General features: G+C 53.6%; 7 protein-coding genes across 7 annotated transcripts; 3 read left to right on the top strand and 4 right to left on the bottom strand.

Moving 5' to 3' along the window:
- Nucleotides 1–440: 440 nt before the first annotated feature.
- On the top strand, nucleotides 441–2340 carry CC84DRAFT_1143202 (tannase; the record flags this gene model as incomplete). Its single annotated transcript, XM_018176402.1, has 3 exons — nucleotides 441–1086; nucleotides 1137–1832; nucleotides 1898–2340. The coding sequence occupies exons 1-3, from the start codon at nucleotides 480–482 to the stop codon at nucleotides 2338–2340; spliced, it is 1746 nt and encodes a 581-aa protein (XP_018037355.1). The 5' UTR covers nucleotides 441–479.
- An 822-nt stretch (nucleotides 2341–3162) lies between these two features.
- Nucleotides 3163–3735, bottom strand: CC84DRAFT_1216001 (uncharacterized protein; the record flags this gene model as incomplete). Its single annotated transcript, XM_018182761.1, has 1 exon — nucleotides 3163–3735. One exon carries the CDS (start codon nucleotides 3733–3735, stop codon nucleotides 3163–3165), a length of 573 nt encoding a protein of 190 aa, XP_018037354.1.
- Nucleotides 3736–3765: 30 nt separating this feature from the next.
- On the bottom strand, nucleotides 3766–5765 carry CC84DRAFT_1216000 (uncharacterized protein; the record flags this gene model as incomplete). The annotated part of the gene is made up of 3 exons (XM_018182760.1): nucleotides 3766–4294; nucleotides 4340–4906; nucleotides 5041–5765. 3 exons carry the CDS (start codon nucleotides 5763–5765, stop codon nucleotides 3766–3768), a joined length of 1821 nt encoding a protein of 606 aa, XP_018037353.1.
- A 612-nt stretch (nucleotides 5766–6377) lies between these two features.
- CC84DRAFT_1143200 (PLP-dependent transferase) lies at nucleotides 6378–8325 on the bottom strand. The gene is made up of 2 exons (XM_018176401.1): nucleotides 8118–8325; nucleotides 6378–8062 (listed from the first exon to the last, which is right to left on the bottom strand). Exons 1-2 carry the CDS (start codon nucleotides 8216–8218, stop codon nucleotides 6457–6459), a joined length of 1707 nt encoding a protein of 568 aa, XP_018037352.1. The 5' UTR covers nucleotides 8219–8325; the 3' UTR covers nucleotides 6378–6456.
- Nucleotides 8326–8873: 548 nt separating this feature from the next.
- CC84DRAFT_1195338 (DNA/RNA polymerase) lies at nucleotides 8874–12007 on the bottom strand (the record flags this gene model as incomplete). The annotated part of the gene is made up of 6 exons (XM_018181403.1): nucleotides 8874–10369; nucleotides 10906–11077; nucleotides 11227–11394; nucleotides 11591–11704; nucleotides 11768–11773; nucleotides 11933–12007. The coding sequence occupies 6 exons, from the start codon at nucleotides 12005–12007 to the stop codon at nucleotides 9018–9020; spliced, it is 1887 nt and encodes a 628-aa protein (XP_018037351.1). The 3' UTR covers nucleotides 8874–9017.
- Nucleotides 12008–12438: 431 nt separating this feature from the next.
- Nucleotides 12439–13878, top strand: CC84DRAFT_1163259 (uncharacterized protein). The gene has a single exon (XM_018178217.1). It carries the CDS (start codon nucleotides 12665–12667, stop codon nucleotides 13580–13582), a length of 918 nt encoding a protein of 305 aa, XP_018037350.1. The 5' UTR covers nucleotides 12439–12664; the 3' UTR covers nucleotides 13583–13878.
- A 1729-nt stretch (nucleotides 13879–15607) lies between these two features.
- CC84DRAFT_1258202 (uncharacterized protein) lies at nucleotides 15608–19386 on the top strand. The gene is made up of 6 exons (XM_018184803.1): nucleotides 15608–16062; nucleotides 16107–16383; nucleotides 16439–17002; nucleotides 17060–17211; nucleotides 17390–18678; nucleotides 18733–19386. The coding sequence occupies exons 1-6, from the start codon at nucleotides 15632–15634 to the stop codon at nucleotides 19185–19187; spliced, it is 3168 nt and encodes a 1055-aa protein (XP_018037349.1). The 5' UTR covers nucleotides 15608–15631; the 3' UTR covers nucleotides 19188–19386.
- Nucleotide 19387: the final 1 nt, after the last annotated feature.

Raw genomic sequence — 19387 nt, 5'->3', positions numbered from 1 at the left:
ACATCAAATGCGATCGTGAGATTCACCTGCCCAAGCTGTACGATCTCCGATATCCTCTCCAACATATTGATTGGCCAAGCGCTGTTCACACCAGGATCGCGGTGCTTCCGTCGCTAATCTCTTGCACGCTAGGGACGCGCTGCTTGCTGAGTGACCCAAACTTTTCGATCGTACAAAGTCACTTTCCCACCCTGGCGTTTGTCCCGCTCGGACACACAACAAAGTCCGGAAATTCGTACATAAGGCCTGCGAGCCCTGGATGATTATTTCGCTGGAAGTAAGGTTTACACTATGTAGATTGCAGGTCTGCATATCGTACATCCCAATCGAGCAGGAAACGCGCGTTCACTAAAACATGCATCTAAGAAAGAAATGGACGAGGTTGAGGCACGGCATGTATGACTACTTATGATCAACGTGTTTCGCCAACAAAATGTTTCGTCGCAATCCTCCAACGGCCCGCTCCGCCAAAATTGAATATGCGACCCAATGTTGCGTTGACGATCGCTGCCGGGTTTTCCACAGCCGCGGCAGTGACGCTGGAAGAGCTGTGCACAACCTCCTACGCTGCGTCTAAGTTGCCTGCTACCGGCACATACCAAGGCATCACGATCGATGAGAACTCCGTCATCACCACTTTGACCTCAAACTCTGCTCTCAAGGACAACACGTTCTACCCCGATGCCGCAGTCTCGTACTGCAACATTACGTTCTCCTACACCCACGATGGTCGCGGCGACCTCGTGCACGTCGCGTATTTCGCTCCCGACCCGTCAACCTTTCAAAACCGCTTCTTGGCCACTGGCGGAGGAGGTCTAGCTATCAACTCTGGTGCCTCGTCGGTCTCAGGCGGTGTGAGCATTGGCGCGATAGCAGGGTTGACAGACGGAGGATTCGGCAGCTTCAATACGCAGGCTGACGCGCATTTTCTGCTGGCGAATGGAACAGTGAACTGGGAGAACGTGTACATGTTTGGGTACCAGGCGATCCACGAGATGACAGTTTTGGGAAAGGCCTTTACGAAGAATTTGATGGCTGTCGAGAATGGCACGAAGATGTATGCGTACTACCAAGGTTGTTCGGAAGGTAGGTACACTCCAAATGCTCCAATGATACGGCGTCCTAACGGCTTCAAGGCGGCCGCGAAGGCTGGTCGCAAGTCCAACGATTCGAAGAACTCGACGGCGCAAGTATAGGAGCACCCGCATTCCGCTACGCGCACCAGCAGATCCAGCACCTCTACAGCAACGTTGTCGAGAAGACTCTGAACTACTTCCCTCCGCCATGCGAACTCCAAGCCATCGTAAACGCGACCATCAAATTCTGCGATCCCCTCGACGGAAAGACAGACGGCGTCGTTGCGCGCTCCGACTTATGCAAGCTCAAATTCAACATCAATTCCACAATTGGTACGCCATACTACTGCGCTGCCTCCACTGGAGGGGGCGGCGGGTTCGGGCCCGGCGCAGGACAACCCACGCCCGAGCAAAAAGGAAACGTCAGCGCGAAAGCTGTCGCAGTCGCTTCGACCATCCTCTCCGGCCTGCACGACCTCCAAGGCCGCCAGGCCTACTTCTCCTACCAGCCCGCTGCGACCTTCGCAGACGCACGGACAAAGTACAACAACGCAAGTGGCAAGTGGGAGCTTAGCATCAGCGGGCTGGGCGGGGAGTTCGTGACGCGGTATCTCTGGCTGCAAGACACGTCGACGCTGACGAGTCTGGAGGGCGTGACGTACGACACCATGGTGGACTGGATATACGGCTTGTGGCAGCTGTACGAGGACTCGCTGCAGACGACGTGGCCGGATCTGTCGCGGTTCCAGGCATCGGGTAAGTCACTGCTACCACCACAGAAACCTTCCTGGCAGTGCATTATATTGACGTGATTCCTGTAGGCGCCAAAATCCTCCACTTCCATGGCGAATCCGACGACTCCATCCCCGCGGCCTCAAGCGTGCACTACTGGGACTCCGTCCGCACAACCCTCCATCCCACGCTCTCGTACAACGACTCAACCACTGCTCTCCAATCCTTTTACCGCCTCTTCCTAGTCCCCGGGGCCGGCCACTGCGGCGCAAACACTGGGCAGCCGAACGGCGGGTGGCCCCAGACGAGCATGCAGCAGCTGATCGCATGGGTGGAGGGTGGTGTCGCGCCGGAGATGCTCAATGCAACGGTGGCGCTGGGGGCAAATAAGGGGCAAAGTCAGAGGATTTGTATGTGGCCGCTGAGGCCGGTGTACAGTGGGAATGCGACGGTGCCGGATTGCGTGTGGGATGAGAAGAGTGTAGAGACGTGGCGATACGAGTTGGACGCGTTCAAATTGCCAGTGTACTAATTGAATAATCTATCTTCCATGCGTTATGTTATATACATGTATTGTAATAACATTGCTGCAGAAAAAAAAAAAAAAGCCTAACGTTAACACGTACGACATTTCACAATTGTGTGTTCGTTGGCCAGTGTCGTTCGTTGTATGTACAGGTTACTCACCACTGGCCGCCCACACACGCTCCCCATGCTGGGGGCGGGTGGAAAAAAATGTCGCTTCTGTGGATCGAACACAGTACCTCCAGATATTCGAGTTGAACCGAAGTTTGCCGACCAGTGAGGGAAGGATTGCTTCAGTCTGGCGCTCTCCCAAGTGAGCTAAAGCGACTGCTTTACTATTGATGATAAACACGAAGAATAGCATTATTATATCGTCAATGAGAATGTGCGAAAGAGGCGGGATACTTTGGATCGTGAAAATATATCGGAGTGGGGAAAAACTAGGCTATGCGTAAAATTCGCAGATGAAAGTGGGCTCGCTTATACTAGTGAGTCAATGGCGTCACCTCGCTTTCCCTCCTAGTCTTGAAAACGTTATGTACTGTAAAATGAGTTCACCACTACGATTTGACCTTCGTACCCATAAACCCCTTAGCTGGTTACCGTAAGCGCAACAGTCTGAAGTGCTTCGCCAAAGCACAAGCACAGGGCCATGGGAAGGGCAGACAATCATCGAAGTCAATTGTACTCAAAGTCTTCCTTTGGTGCTCTCTGTCAAAAAGACGAACGCTACACCAGAAACCCAGCGCTAAAGTACGCCATCAACGCTTTAATATTCATGTCATCCGCATCCTCATCGACAGCTCTCTTTGCCATTGTCACCACCTTGTTAGTAGCCATTGTCTTCCCCCTCCCAGGCCCCTTCCTCATCCCCGTCCTCTTCATCCGTGTTCTCTCGCAGCAGATTCTGCGAATCCTCCTCCGGGTACAATTCCTGGTCGAGTCTTAGCCCCGGCCGTCGCGCTTGCGTAGGCTGTGTAGTCTGTACAGTTTGCGTAGTCTGCGTAGTTTGTGCATGCCGATTGGCCTGTTTATCTTGTGCGTGCTGCTTGGCCTGTCTAGCCTGCATTTCCCGTACTGTACACTCGACCAGTGCAGCCACAGTATTCTGCTCGACCGTCGAATTCTGCGGAACAGCTGGCACCGTTGGTTTCTCCAACTGACCCGCCACAGTCCTTCCATTACCTGCGGTACGAACCGCCTCGATAACCCTTTGGTTGCCGCCCTCATCAAGCCGTGCAAATGCCTCGGGAACCGGAAGCTGAGACACCAGAACCGGACTCGCAACCGTGCTTCCCATCTGTTTTGCAGCTATTTCTTCTAGGGTATTCGAGATACCACCGCGAGATGCAATTTGATCTTTGTTCTGACGAGCAAGCTCCTGTGCCAATTCCTCCTTCATTTCACGGGTGCTCTTCGGATTCTCGAACTTCTAGGTAGGCACCGTCCGGACACCCGTGATCATCCGCACGTATCCAAAAGGCAGCGTATGCAGAAGCTTAGGGTGAGATCGTATCTCCCACGATGGCACATCGTACACCTGAAGTTGCTCGTCGCCCTGGGATCGCCTCCTGATGACAACTGGACCTTCGTCTTGCGCGGCTCGTTTGACCAGTTCCGTGAACTCTCCAAATTCGCGAGTGCGTAGGCAAGATACAAAACCATCGAACGTGAGTGTGAGGACGGCGCCGAACCACGCGAGGGGATATAGAAAGATGTTGGGTACGCCATAGGAAAAGTGCTCACGTAATCTACATGCGGCCATGACTTGGGGAATGACGAAAAAGACATTACCGAGCATCATCAAGAGCATGCCTGCCCGACGATCTTGGAGTTCGATAATGGCAAACCCGTCGGAAGTCTCCATTGTGCTCTCCATTATTTTGCGGGCGAGTTCATCGTCAAAGTGGTGAAATGAACAGTTGAAGAGTCTGAAGACACGCCTCCTGTCTGTGTTGTTGCTACACGACGTCAGTCGGAGACCTTACTAGGAAGATATCACTCACTGTTCATTCGGCTGCTTGTTGAGAGCTAAGCCCAGGCTCATGGCTTTTGGAGGCGGGCTGATCGCATTGACAGGATCATACTCAAGACTAAGCCATTCGGAGGTTCCCATCAGTCCATCCCAGGCCTCTCGATTCGGGTAAAGATCAGACATCGTAAAGCGAATCGGAGGTTCTTTCATGTTCACGCGATGCTGATTGATCAGTCTCTCGAACGTTGGTGTGGGCCCACTACTCCCAGCACAAAATTCGTAGATCTCCAAATTGCGTTCCGGATCTTTGTCGCACACTTCGCGAATGACAGACTCAAGTCTTTTAGCCGCCGTCAACGCCGGAGGTGCAGGCTGAAGGAAAGTGAAAAGAGGGACATGTCTCGTCCATTCTCTTGCGAGCACGTCCTGGCAGGTTCTTCGGATAATGTCAGGGGTTGATGGAAAATCGCATATCTCGTAAAATCGGAACGACCTGCGCCATACTATCGGGTCAAACTTCTCGAATATGGCACAGATGAATCGAAGTGCCCTGTGGAGTTTTCCGGGTGCCGGACTATCAAAGGGTGACGCAACGGCACTAAGCAAGCGAGTTAGTGCATGCTACTGCTGCATGTAGTCAAAACCATGCGCAGAGCCAACCTAGGAACAAGTGTCCATAGTATACTGAAACTTCTGGCCAGGGACTACAGCTTATTTCGTAATGGAACGTACCAGGGAGTTGTGTGCTGTTGCTCTGCTTGACCAGTCATTTCTTCTGCACTATCTTCCGGTCGAAGAAGAGGTTCTGTTTCTGTCGCATCGCCTGCTGCCCCCTTCTCTTCCGGTGTCCCCAGCTTCGAACCCTTCGCTTTCGCGTCTGATACCTCTTTCGGATCGACAATGCTCTCCCTGGCCTCCCTTTCTTTCCTCTGCTCATCTCTAAAGATAGATTCTTTGCGGAACTGCGGCTCCGAGACCACAGCACCCTCGTCATCTCCCCCATCTCGTTCCCGACGACTCGACGCCGACGATTCTCCAACAATATCGGTGGATCCGCTCGAGCCCTCCGATGCCCTCACCAAATCATTAGCCGGTGTCAATGGCCTCAATTCCATCGTACCCAAACCCGCCGAATCATGCCTTCCATCATCCTTCTCTTTATGAATGCTTCCCACGGATCCCGCCGAGCTCGTTCTTTTCCGCCGAAAGTCCTGCGTCGGCTTGTCTATAGCCTCGACAGGGTCTCTATGCCTAACTTTCTGTGCCAGCTTCGAGTTAGCTGCAGCATCGGCAAGCGCCTGCGTTGCGTCTTCGAAGGTCTTTTCGTGCTTGCTATGGTGAACTATCTCTGTGGTGTCGTCAGAGGTGGTCAGATTGTTCTTCGGATCGGAGCCGGGAGACGAAGACGCGCCCGAGTCTGCGCCCGGAGAGGTGTATGAAATGTGACCCGACGCCATGGGGAGCGTTCGACTAGTTAGCGAGCGGCCTCAGTAAGATGCACCTTCAAGCAGTAGTGGCAGAATCATATGCGTTGCGAACGAATGCTGCGCGGTGCGTGATGTAGCGGGGAGGGAGGTCACCAAAACCACAGCAGAAGACAGGCACGCGCAGACATGGTGGGTCAGTGGTTCCTGCACTGAAATCGAGGTAGCTGCCCAACATCACAATCATCGTGTCGCTGTGACGTCGTCGCACTTACCCGGAAGGGACTAGCGCAGTGCTCAAACGCGCCTTCGCGATTTGTCTGCAGGGTCTTTTGCACGTGGCTTTAGCATATTTGTGAGCGCCTTTCATATTCTCCGTATGCTGGCGTTCTTTGATAACTTATCTGGGCTCTCGGTTGACTTGCTGTTTCGCTGGGAACCGTGCTCGTGCGTGAACGTCGGCCGAGAACGCGGTCGCTACAGTATCAAGTGTAAGTTCACCACACTTAAAATACCTTGAGTCATCACAGGGTCAAGTATCGCGCTAGCCTTTCAAACAATTGAAGGCCTAAGTGCATGTCCGGTCTTCACGTTGCTCCAAGACGCAGGTCATACACATAATGCATACACTTCAATCAAGACAGCCTCATGATAATATAATTCCATAACCCTGTCCATACCAATACCAAAACGCTATCAAACGCCGTCGTCCCCTTCTCCAGTCCTACGCCTTATACAACGTATCCAAAAACCCCTTCGCCAGATCTACGACCACACTCTTATTCGGCAGACTCCCCGCAACCCCATACAACGCCGCGGTATCCCCCTTGACCGCACCCTTCGCCCCCTTCCCCTCCGCAATCCTCTTCCTCTCCTCATCCTTCACGCCCTCCACCACCTCGACAAGATCAGCCACAAGCTTATCCGCAACCGCGACAATCGGCAGCGTGACAGCGATATGAATGGCGGGTGGAGACTGCAAGGCATTGAGATGCCAGCCCTTTGCGTTCATACCGTCGGCGATGTCGTAGATGTCGAGCGTTGGGCTAAGGAACGCGACGACGGAGACGAGCGGGCGGCCGATAACCTTCAAATCGGCGGAAAGCTCGGGGCGCTCGCGGATCGCGGACTCGATTTGCTTCATGCTGCCGACGATCTTGTGGCAGGCGTCGATGTAGCCGTTTTGGCCTTGCTTGACGAGGGACGCCCAGCACCCTGCGATGAGGGCGCCGGGACGGGAACCCGCGATCGAGGGAGACGCGTAAACGCCGCCGGACCAGTCGGGGCTGATGAAGTACTGGTACTTGCGGTAGACGTCGGAGCGGTAGAGGACGGTGCTGTTGCCCTTGGGTGCGAAGCCGTACTTGTGCGTGTCGCAGGAGATGCTGGTTACGCCTTTAAGCTTAAAGTCGAACGGCTCAAAGTCGAAGCCGGCCTTGGGGAGCATGGGGATGATGAAGGAGCCGAGGCAGCAGTCGACGTGCAGCGGGAGCTTCTTCTTGTGCGCCAGCCGTGAGAGTCCCGAGATGTCGTCGATGATGCCGTGGGGGAAGTTAGGGGCAGAGCCGACAAGTAGAATCGTGTTAGGGTTGATGAGGCGCGAGACAGCACGCAGGTCGACCTTGTATGAGGGCGCTTTGCATGCTACCAAGTGCATCTTGATCTTGAAGTATTCACACGCTTTACGGAAAGCCGTGTGTGCCGTCTCCGGTAGGATCATCTCGGGCTCGGTAACGCTGCGCTCGTGATATGCCTTGTTGCGTGCAGACAGGCATGCCATGAGGATGGACTCTGTGCCGCCGCTAGTGGTGACTCCGCAGGCACCCTCAGGCGCATTGAAGAGCGACAGTACCATGGCCACAATCTCTGCCTCCATCTTCCTCACCCCGGGGAACACGTCCGGATGGATCGGGTTCGCAACTGTAAACTTGCCAAACGCCTCAGTCTGCAGGCGCATCAGCTCGTCACCACCGTGGTATACCGCTCCGCTGACTCTTCCGTCCTCCCACCTCGTGTGCTCCATCTGTGCAAGCTCATCCAGCTTCTTCCGTACATCCTCTTCGCTCCATCCTTCAGCCGGTAGTGATGTGATGCGCTCAACGCCGGGGCCAGAAGGCACCAGCTTGCGCTCAAGCTTCAGAATCGACTCGGCCACCTGCGTCGCGACCTTTGTGCGGACGCCCGGGAGTTGCAGGAAGACGCCATAGAGGGTGCGGCGGGTCGAGGTATACACGTCGACAATGGATCCGGTGATTCCACGACCTTTAAGCTGGTAGAAGAGCTTGCGCGTCCATCGTAGAACGAAGAGCAGGAAAACAATGTTCCGCAGCCTGTGGGAGATCAAATTAGCATGCGCGCATCGCCATTTGATCCATCGAGACATACAAGTCCACGTTCAGCGCCGCCAACTGCTGGCCCCTAACCGAGCGAGTGCGCGCGTTGAAAGTCTCGCGGAGACTGACGGGGAGGCGCGATGATCCAGGCATGTTGCGCAGTCAATTGTGGTCGCGCGATGTTCCACTCTATGCCAACGATGGCATTATACGTGTAGGAGGTCAGACGGTAGGCAGTCGTGCGATAACGGTGGTTTGTTGGATAGTTGCTACGTCAAGGTGCGTCTACATAAGAGGTTCACATGCAGTAGTGGCGGACCCAGGCGCCGTGGGCACTTGCCGAGGCTGCTCGAAGTGGTTTGGGCGGCTTCTCCCGCATTCTCGAAAGCCAATGGAAGCTGGCGCGCACCTCTCGGCTGCCGACAACTGTAGTCAACACCACAGGAAGTAGTCTTCAATCAAGGAAGATCTCTATGCTACGGTCTTATTGTACACTTATACCCCCGAGTTAAAGAGTGAAAGTCTTCGTGGCGAGGCTTAGTTACCCCGGTATATTGCCAAGGTAGGATAGGCTTGCGAGACCCCTGGTCCCCGAGCAATCTACGACACCTAAAAGGTGCAAGAGTCGCAGCAGACACCACAGGTCACGATGGCAACTCCGACTTAAGTCTCCAAGGCGCAGTCGAGCATCACTACTTTTTGTAAAGAAAGAAAAACCATGACTCAATTCTCCTGTTCCAAAATTAGGCGTAGGGGCCACGCGGAAGCTACGCAAGCGAACAGCTGTCGCTGACCCCACGCCACAAGAGGCGTCCCTTACACTATCGATAGTAAAGCTGGCTAGCATGCATCTGTAAAATCTAAATTGTAGAGGCATCGACCCCGGAGCGGAGTGGAGTGGAGTGGGTATCCTAATATCTTTTATCGAATCGATACTGCAATGGCTGGAAGACTATGAATCGGAGTGCCATCGCGCATGCGCGCCCATGGCAAAGAGGGGCATCACCGCGCCACACTCGTCGCAAGCGTACCTATCCTCGTCTAGCATTTCTTCGTCTTCTGACTCCCAGTGATCTTGCGTGGCAATGGTGGCCTCTTGGGATGGAGTAGGGAGGTCTTCCGAGCCCCCTCTAGCATTCTTCAGGTCGTGTACATTCGTATCGACGACTCCGGTCTGGTCACTATAGACTGCGGTGTTCATCACCTCATACGCTGCTCTTGACATAACCGGAACGACATCATCCGAATCCGTGACCTTGAAGCCTTTCAATACTTGGTCTTGACGCTTGAACATTTTGCTGATGTCGCGCCCCACGCCTCCCTTTTCACTTGCTGCGTCTACCATATTTGTTGCTGCAACATTGACCAAGCTAAGGTTCCAACCGCTCCTTTCTGGGTGCAGTCTCCGAAACAGCGGTAAGAGGGCCTCTGCAACTAAGCGCTCGGCTATTGTATCGACGTCGTCCTTCAAGGTGAAGACGAAGTTAGGCATTGGTCCTGAACGAGATATACGGGCAAACGAGCGGTTGTGACTGCCGTCTGGGTTCTTTGGAGGACGTGGCCTAGTCGTAAGCCGCAGTGTCTTTGGAAAGGCCATCCAGCGCTTCGTAGGAGTTTCCGTCGGTTCTGCAGAGTCAGTAATCGTCCTGGCCGAAGCAAGTGCATCTTCGTCTTCCTCTAAGAGGTCAGCATGCATCCGCCGCAGCAGGCTCTTTGACAGCAGTAGCAGCTCTTTCTTTACTTCAGAAATAGTATCGAGGCGGATGTAGCTGTCTTCCAGGCTGATCTGAGTAGGCACGTCACGGGCCTGTCCAACTTCACTGTCATCAATTCCAAAGAGTAAGCCGTATACTTTAGCGCCGATACCATGTGGTGCGCCCGTGCCTCCGAGAATCTGCTCAAGCGCTTCTGGTCCAATATCAGGGACCTTTCTCACGTCACCAACGAGCACCTTCTCTTTGGTGCCACCGTAAACTAAACCTTGATCAAACTTTGCTGGTCTCTGCAGCACAAGCGCGCGCAAATTCAATGCGGTTTTGAAGCCAATGCCAGGGATCTTCCCGACTTCGTGGCTATCTATAAACGAGGTGACGTTATCCTGACCGTCTTCAGAGTTGTAGGGCGGAAACAGAGTAGTCTGATCATTAGGCTTATGTACGTTTCCCACTAGCTTTGAAAGAAGCTTGTTTGTCGAGATGCCGGCGGTGCAGGTGTGATCTTTCTCTGACGCAAGTCGTTCACGGAGATAATGGGCAAGATGACTGCCAAGTATAAGACGCATGCGCAATAAATTTGACGGGCCATCTGCGATACGTTAGCGCTCTGATGAGACAACGGCCGCCCCGCAATCTGCAACCACGGAGACTGGCCTAAGGCGTACGGCCGCTGCGAGGCTTGTAGAGTTGTTTCCGCGAGTGCGGATCTCGCACGGCGCTTATTTTGCATCTCGACCCCACCTTATCCGCGCCAGCGGCAATGCGTGTTGGGCTCTGAGTCAAGAATTATATGACCTGGTCAATGCGATTGGGTCACTCGCTTTCATGCCGTATCGAGAGCAGTGTCCACGTGAACGGTGTAGCCGTCCTAGCTCTTGCGGCGTGGTAAGGCTGATGATGTGCGGGTTTAAACGAACACCACAACCGAGCGCAGGATTGGAGGCTTCGGACTGTCTCCTTGGAACATTCAAAACAGAATGTTCTGCGAAGAGCATAACCCACGCAGCAGCTGAGCTGTGCCGTGCGAAGCTTTTGTATACGCAGTGTCGGGCAGGGTAGATGATGCAATTATTGAGTACTCGGCTCCTGGAACAAAGACTCGAAATGGAATTCGACCGCTCTTACCTGGTGAGGTATCCACTTGTACCGGATATGTCTGGCCAGCCACCTTTGAGGCATCGAAAGTAAAACCGATCGATGGGTCGGATTTGGAGAGACAGAAAAAGGAAGACGTCAAATCCGTCGGGTTCAAGAGTTCCAGATTATAATTTACCATATCGGTCACGTCCATCCAAACCTTTGGGACACATGTTAGTATTCGCTTATCCTGGTGCCGTGCGGACCTGGACGAGGATAGTCGTGCAGTACGGACGAGAGCGCGGGGAATTCAAAATGGCGGCGCCGAGCGCAGGAAGCTTACGGATTGTTCCGTAGAAATGCGCCTACCTCGTCGAAGCCCAACCTCTCGCAACGGGAATTCCACGAAAAGGACCGAAGAAAGGCATAGAGCTCCTTTGAGGCGTTGCGAAACTGCGTCAGGTCCTCGCCGAGCACGATGACGACGTCTGGACACAATTTCTTTGCTTCTTTGATGAGCTGCAGTTTGTACAAGCCCTGAAAAGGTCAGCGGCTGACTCGCGTAAAGAATACGGAGCGATGGTAACGAGGGAGCACACAATGGGCGTTCGCTTGGATAGCCCGAAGTGGCACACGTAGGCTGGAAGGATCGCGAGTCGGCCTTGCTACGATCCGAAGTTTGCAATTCGCGCAGTTGGCTGACGCGACAGGGGTGGTACGAAGGAAGTCATACTCTCCGGCGTGCCTCGTAGTTGCAAGTGACGACGATTTGTTTCTGCTGTATCGCCAGCGGCCGCGTTCGCAGCGAGGGCGTTTCAGCCTCGATGACGCTGGCGTAGAAGGCGTCCTACCTCGGCATGAGTAAGCTAGGCCGGACTGGGTGCGCCTCGTGAATGGCAGCAGTGCATACATAGTCCTGTCGAGGCGCCAGAGGTGGTTAGCAAGCTCGGCTCGTTCAGAAGGTAGGGCCGGCCGGCGTCGCGATTACGACGATGCGTGAGGCTCGGGGCTTTTGGCGTATCATCAGCTGGCATGCACTGCGAGGACAGGCAGTGCAGCTGGGGTCTGTGCTTACAAAGTGGATGATGATGGAGTCGAGGGGCCGCTTGAGCCTCTTCCTTCGCTGCGGGTGCCGCTGGCGGGAGTCCATGGCGGGCGGGCGAGGTCCACAGGGCAGCCCGGCGAGGGCAAAGGCGAGGGCAGGCGGGTTGATGCTGGGACGCAGACACGCGTCGCGCTGTCGAGACGTGCGCGCTGGAACAGAAGCGCCCTCGAAATGCGAAACGCAGCGGGCGCCAAGCAGTGGGTGCAGCGGGCGCGCGTCGCTATTGGCAATAACGCACGCCAGGCTGCTCGCTGCCAGTCGCTGTGATCTGCGCTACGGCGGGCGGGCCAAGCACGAGCGGCCCACCTTTGCCACAGCGATTCCAAAATAGCACTGCCGTCGTTTATTCTTGGAGCGCCCGTTGGTATGGTGGGCCCCCGGCGAATGTCACTGCGCGCCTGCGCTCCACCAGCCCGCACGCCGGGCTGCGTCTGCATGTGCGCTGGAGCACGCAAGCCCCCGCGTCGTCTTGCCCTGCACCGTGTTATAAACGACGCTGCCCGCCGGCCTCGATCCATCAAGACTGCCCCTCGCGTCCCGCTACCACACCCCGGCATCAGCAGCCAGCTATACGAACCCTAAGCAGAACACGAGGTGCCCCCGGCAGCCACCCGACCCTCTCAGCGCTGACGCCTCTCCCTACCTCTCTTATCTGCGCCATCGCGATCTGCTCGCATGATGCTGTCGACTATATCACACTCCATGGCGCCCACCCTCAGTTCACGAGACCCGCCCGCCCACATCATGACCACCACCACCACCCAGCTGCCCATATTAACCCCGCGGCAGCCCGCTCTCTCCCAGCGACCCTCTCTCCGCCTCGACACCCAGCAAATCCGCACCTTTGGAAAGGGCTCCAGTCTGCGTCTCGACACACTCAGTGCTGTCTCGCCCACCGCCCGCAACACCTTCTCCAACGCCTATGCACCCCCGGCCTCTGCAGCACCGGCCACTGGTCGCCCATCCAAACTGCGCCTGTCCATAGACAGCAGCTGCAACGCACCTAGCAGCGCATCCACGCCTAGCTCAGCATCCACCCTCTCGTCCGCCCTCACCTCCGCCTCTACCGACTCGTCTGCACTCATCATTCCCTACAAGCAGCCGCACAACGTCCGCTCCATCCTCTCCAACGGCCCAGCCCCGCGTAAGATGGCATCCGCACGGCCGCTGTTCCCGGCCGAGAAACGCGTGTCTTTCCGCACGCCTCTGGAAGAGGAGATCAAGACAGTAAAATACACACTGGCGCATTCGGACATTGCCTCCTCCGTCTCAACCATAGCCTCCCTGGCAACCACCTCTTCAGAAGAGTCGGAAGAAACCACCACTCTCCCAATCAACACGCAGTCCGCTTCAACCGCTTCACTCACGCTATCCATTCCATCATCTTCATCCAGCTCTTCCTTCGCCTCGCTGCAAACCTCGCCCCGTCCCAGAGGCCCACGCACGGGCGACAAGCGCGACTCTTCCGAGTCAGACAGCGACTCCTGCCCCGAGACACCCGTTGCAGGGCGGCGGAAACGCAGGCGAGACTGGCGATGGACGCTGGGCCCGCTTCCGTCTGACGGGTCGGCCTCGACTTCAGCGTCGACGAGCGAGGCGACAAGCGAAGACAGCACCTAAGCATAGCATCATGAAACGAAACGGACGGCGTTTGGAGACACGCAGCATCACTACACGGCACGAGCTCGGGCTCACACACAGCACAGGCTTCGGCGTTTTTCATCATTTTTGCACACTTATCCCCAGGGGACTATTCATGAGCATTTTACGGTGTTGCGTCTTTCCATGATACCACATCTGCATGGCTGGCTAGCATACTACAGCGCGGCAGCGAAGCGCGCAAGCATTACCTTACATACTACTACCTACTTAATTTTGTAAATACACATGCCTTTCAAGACCGACATCATCCCAATCGTATCCCATCCATCTTGATTATGTTTCTTGTGTCCGGTAGCGTCTTGTCCTGCTCGTCTTAATTTGCTCACCACGCTCACCCTCTCCATGCTCATGTCACAATCTCCGAACATACCCCTTCCTCATCGATCGCCACTTAGGCTCTGATCACGATCGCACCGCTCGCACGCGACGTCCCCTTCAGCCATCTGACAGGCGCGCGTGGGCCTGCCTCCCGTTTTCCCACATGACGATCAGCGCCTTGGCCGATCTTGCCCGGCGTCCGATCCGCACACCATGTAACCCAACGCGGTGCTTATACGTGCACGACCCATGGTATAACACGCGGCAAACTAACCTTCTCCCCACTAAGTACACCAAGTCTATATTGCTGGTGAATGGTGTATACTAAGAGGCGAATACGGGGATAATTTCGGGAGATGGAGGAGTAGAGTAAGGTAAGCGTCGGACGTGATGTCAGAGGCGAGCGTGGCAGCGAGCGTGGCGCTGGAGCTGAATGCTCGACTTGGAGAGTGGACGCGAGACGCATTGAGCGGCGGAAGTTAGGCAGTCCACCATGACATAAGCTTGGAAGACGCGACTCAACACGCGCGCCGATAGTCGATGCGTATCGCCTCGCATTAATCTTGGGAATTGTAGCCTGGCCCGCCTGGTGCGTGCGGACATTCCACGTGTGCGTGGCCCAGGAGTAGCGGGAGTGGAGCAGAAAACAGCTCCCAGACCATGCGTGCCTCAGGCACACAGATCAGTTCCTCGCCATGGCTCCGCGCCGTTTCGTCCCGCCAGTCCAGGTCCAATCCAGACCACGCTTCACCCACTGGGGCGAAACTAAACATGCCACCCCCCGTCCCATGATCCCCATCGATTCGATCGCCGTTGCGTTTCACGGGCTGGTTTCGTTTGGGCACTCGAGACACGGCATGTGTTCTGGAACGCCAACGCGGCAACGCAGCAACCCCTCGTTCCTCGTTTTCGTTTCGAAGTCCCACAGACGTTCAGACGAAGTTCAAACGCAACGGCAGCAGACATTCTTCCTCGACACACGCACGTCGTAGGCGTGCTGTCTCGCTACACCTACCTATTAATAGCGTCCCAGATTCCGAGGCTGTATGACACGTGGTGGATGTAAGGCAAAGCGAAGTGAAGTCAAGCCATGTAGATTTGATTTGTTGGCTGATGCGTTTGGTAATGCAATGCAAAATACGTGCTGGCGAGTTAGGGGTGAGGCGTGCTGTGCCATGAAGTAGTGATTTCGGTGTGTGCTGGTTGGGGTTAGAGTAGGGGGATGCGGATGTGATTGGTTAGGGACGGAGATGGGTAATCTTGAGTGTGGCGGTGCTGGGTGTGTGGCGCAGGTGGACCTAAGGAGCCCCGGAAAATTGTCGACTTTCCCCTTCAATTCAACTTTCACATTTTCCTTTGTAACATTCAAGCGAAAACTCAAAACCCATCCGAACACCGCCAGTGAGCTCCTATCATAATGGGACATACGTTGTGGAAATTCCTGTGGAACAAAGGAACACCGGTCCAAATGTAGCTGCTTCATTATTAATTTGTTACTATGGGCATCATTGTTAGGTTTTACCAGATGCTCATTATTTATGCGAGAATCGCAACACACAATAGTCTCGCTCTGCCCTCCAATCAGGCACCCGATTTCGACGTCAGCTCAGCCGCGCCCTCGCCATAAGCCATTCCACATGCCACAAGCCCTCCATCACTCCACCACATCCTTCCAACGTCGCATTTAATATGGGCGATCCATTCTCTATCGCTGGGAGCGCTGTAGGTGTTATTTCTCTTGGAATCGTTGCATGCCAAAAGCTGTACTATGTTATCGACGATATTAGAACTGCTGCGGACAAGGCTGAAGCGATACGCGCCGGGCTGGATCGTTTGGAAAACGGCCTCGAACAGCTCGAGACTGTCCTTGGGAAACTCGGTCCGACAAGTTCTGTTGCTGCAGCAGATGTAAGCGTGACGGCGTGTGCAAATGTCCTCAGCAGACTCAGAGATGAGCTGCCATATGATGCGAATCCTACCAAGCAAGGTGTTCATCAGCTGTTCCGGGCTCTCAGGTGCCGTCTCTCGTACCCATTGAAAAAGGGCGAGCTTAATTACCTGCGGACTTTGATCAAGGATACGCACCAGAACTTACATACTGCACAACTAACGGTGATTATGTATGTGGATCAACATTCATCTGGGTTGGACTGACCATCACCAGGGAGCAAGGCCAGCTTAACACTTCAAGCCTCGGGGCTTGTATATCCCTGGAATCACAACTGATGCAGCGCGCTTTGACAGATCAGCACTGCGCCCTTCAAGGTTCTATTCAATCGGACATCTCAAAATATACTCAGTCCGTACAAAGTGGCTTCCAGAGCTTGGATCTTGAAACTTCGTTGGTCCGTAGAGATGTAAATGAAGTCTATTCGATGCTACAACCGCTCGCAGGCAGCCTTTCACAGCTTTCGCTATTGCATGCAAGCCTAACTAGACTAGTAACGTTATACCTATCAAAGTGGGTGATTTGATCAGTTTGTTGACGTTTATTAGGAGACCAAGGTTGATGCCTTCAACCCGAAGGAATTTGTACTGCGAGCTAGGCAGGGCGACGTGTCTGCCGCTCCAGGTCTCACTCGGACTTTGAGGACCTTTCAAAACAGAAACGCCAAGATTCGACGTAATGTGCCATTGTGTGCTTGCAGGGCACAGAGTAGCAGCTCTACATGTTACTGGTGGCAAGCTGTTCTCTCAAGCAGTGTGACAAAACCTCATACCTCCGAATGCCTTTATAGTGCGTTTGACGATAAAATTACAGAAATAGACTTGAGAGTATCTCTATGCTCCAGTCTCCTGCGGCGGAAGTATACGCTGGCCATGGGTTTTTCTCACAGCTTGGCCAAGGGATTCGGTATACGAGCAGGGCTTCGAACATTCGCCATAGTGGATCATGATTCAGAGGCTTTCTCACTGATCAGAAGGTTTGCTTCGCGTGAGAACTATGAATTGTCCAGACCCGATTCTTGGCAGAACGTCGCTGCGGAGCTTCAGAGACTCTTTGAAAGTCGTCGAGCATCACCTCACGATCGACTGAGTGATGGATCTACACTTTTGCATGTATGATACTATCTTCCTCCCTAGTCCTGGTTGCCTTGGTATTGAGAATCTCTACAGCAACTTTGCTCCGGCCAATACGAAATTCGGAAACGGTCGGTGCGGAACACGGCCGAAATGTATACCGCTGTAGTGGACAACTTTAGATGTCTTGCTGGGTATCTTCTGAAACACACCAACGCTACCGCACGGGAGAAGGATCTCCGCAGAAAGTAAGTTCCACACTTTCGTATACTAAGACCCGCAGCCGATAGAGTAGTTGAGATTCATGTTTCATTGGTCAATCCTGTATTAGATTGGTGCCTGACGGAGAAACTCGGTCTCTCGAAGCATCAGACCTCTTCGGCCTGACTTTTCAAGATTGACATGCACGATACTCACGAAATCTAGTACATGCCTAGAAGTTTGTGATCATGATCTAGTCTGGTCACCTTTCCTTGCGCAGCTGCTTGAACACGATGTGCCGATTTCCATAAATATGTTCAAATTTCCGCCTGGTGACGGACCTACATGGTTACAGCAAAGCATCCTCTTGGAACACCAACTCGAGCTCCCTGAAGCGTTTATTGCCATCGTTTTGAAAGATGACATACGGTTATCTGCACTTCTGGCCAGCGAACAATCAGACCACAATGTCAGTGTGGAGCTCCCGGGCCTGTATGAAATGACTGCCATCATGTCATGGCCAGAAGGATGCGAAATACTGATGAAAAATGGGCTGAAGCTTGCACCACGTCACTATAAACATTTCTGGTGGGTTATGAACGCCAGTGATTCAGACATGTTGCGATTTTGGTTAGATATCCGACCATATCTGGACGTATCTGACCTTCAGAACCTTGGGAGCCTGGAATACGCTTTTGACTGTATCGAGTACGACTGGCACACCTATCCGATATTCGACAGGGTCGACGCAATCATCGCCGCTATTGCCAAGCAGCGACACGATCTGGGAGTTTTTGCAGCGAAGAACTTATACGAAGCAGACTACTCTCCGAAGCATGATAGACTTCTCGATGTGCAGGCCCACGAAGTTTGCAATATGCTCGAAAATCGGGGTATCTTCGTGCCTAGTGCGCTCGTTCCTTCCAGGATGTGCATATATCACTCTGTACCTGCAATAGGCGGAAAAATAAGCACTTACGTTTTGGATGCTTTGTACAAAGCTGGTTTCAGAGATCTTTCTCAGAATGACCAGTCAAATGGCGTGAACGGATTTGTGACACCTCTTTTATTTTATTTGGGGCGTTCTGTATGGTTGTGGCAGCCATGGGAAAACATACTGGCAACACTGACTTGGTTCCTTGCTAAAGGCTCAGACCTCCATGAGCCTTGGCCTTACTCTGCAAGCAGAGGAACTCACCTTCTTGCATGGCGAATAGGTTGGTCCCTATATCAAGAAGAACTAGGTCGATTGAACTACATTCATGGCTTCTGGAATTGGATTATTCTCCGAACCACATCATCCGAGGAAGATCCAGACGCTACAGAGGAAGGCGGGATAGGGTTTGCATCGACTCAAAAAGCTTGGCAGTGCATCCAGGATGCTTTAGAAGATAAGAAACCTGACGAATGCGAATGCCATTGTAGCCCGTCCGGCTGCATACCTATGACCCTTCTTTGCAGACCTTTTGCAGCAGAATTGCGGCAGCTTCCTGGTAATGGAATAGAGAAATTGGGTATTGATTCCAACAGAGCCTCGGCTCATTTCATATTTGCTAACGTGTTGACAGATCTCACTATCCAAACTGTAGCAGAACGTGTCTCACCAATCCTACTTACAGAGTCGAGTGACCGGCGCAACTACACGATTATGATCCGGATGCTCACTTTCTGGAAGTTGGAGATCAGACATACTTGCTGCGATCTGTATGGGTTCACTTATAGCTTGAAATGCGAACCAAACGCTCTTGCCGCATGCAGACCTGCTGCACTTCACTCACCAGAAGATACCCGTAGAATTCACAATGAAGACCGACACCTTATCGAAGTCCTCGAAAACCTGGTCCCAGAACTTGATCAAGCATACGATGACATCGGCCAACCATTCCAGGTATTCCTGAAGTCATTCATGCTACCCAGAATCAACAAGGTGCTAGAGCAACTAGCGAAGAAAGATCATGAGGATTTTGCAGAAGGACGCAGGGCCTTAGGTGTGGTTATGCAGCCAATGCCTGGTTACGTATGATGAAGATGTTGAAGGCAGCGACACTAATGAGTGAGAACAAAAATACGAGATTAGCGAGAAAGATCTCCTCGATGCCGAGATGGGAGGAACAAAAAACCCAGCTCTTATGTTGATATCGTTGTTAAACTATTTCTCTGGCCGCAAAATCAATCGTACAGCACCTCTTGGATCGTTACCATAACCTTGGACAATCGCAGACC

Source organism: Paraphaeosphaeria sporulosa (genome assembly GCF_001642045.1).
Source record: "Paraphaeosphaeria sporulosa strain AP3s5-JAC2a unplaced genomic scaffold CC84scaffold_4, whole genome shotgun sequence".
Lineage (NCBI taxonomy): Eukaryota > Fungi > Ascomycota > Dothideomycetes > Pleosporales > Didymosphaeriaceae > Paraphaeosphaeria > Paraphaeosphaeria sporulosa.
This window is presented reverse-complemented; position numbering and strand designations above follow the sequence as displayed.

Coding starts and splice junctions, on each gene's coding strand:
- CC84DRAFT_1143200 (XM_018176401.1), bottom strand. CDS start 8,218: ATGCCTGGATCATCGCGCCTCCCCGTCAGTCTCCGCGAGACTTTCAAC. Junction 8,063..8,117: donor GCGGCGCTGAACGTGGACTT/GTATGTCTCGAT, acceptor GATCTCCCACAG/GCTGCGGAACATTGTTTTCC.
- CC84DRAFT_1163259 (XM_018178217.1), top strand. CDS start 12,665: ATGGCGCCCACCCTCAGTTCACGAGACCCGCCCGCCCACATCATGACC.
- CC84DRAFT_1258202 (XM_018184803.1), top strand. CDS start 15,632: ATGGGCGATCCATTCTCTATCGCTGGGAGCGCTGTAGGTGTTATTTCT. Junction 16,384..16,438: donor ATGCAAGCCTAACTAGACTA/GTAACGTTATAC, acceptor GACGTTTATTAG/GAGACCAAGGTTGATGCCTT. Junction 17,003..17,059: donor ATGGATCTACACTTTTGCAT/GTATGATACTAT, acceptor GAATCTCTACAG/CAACTTTGCTCCGGCCAATA.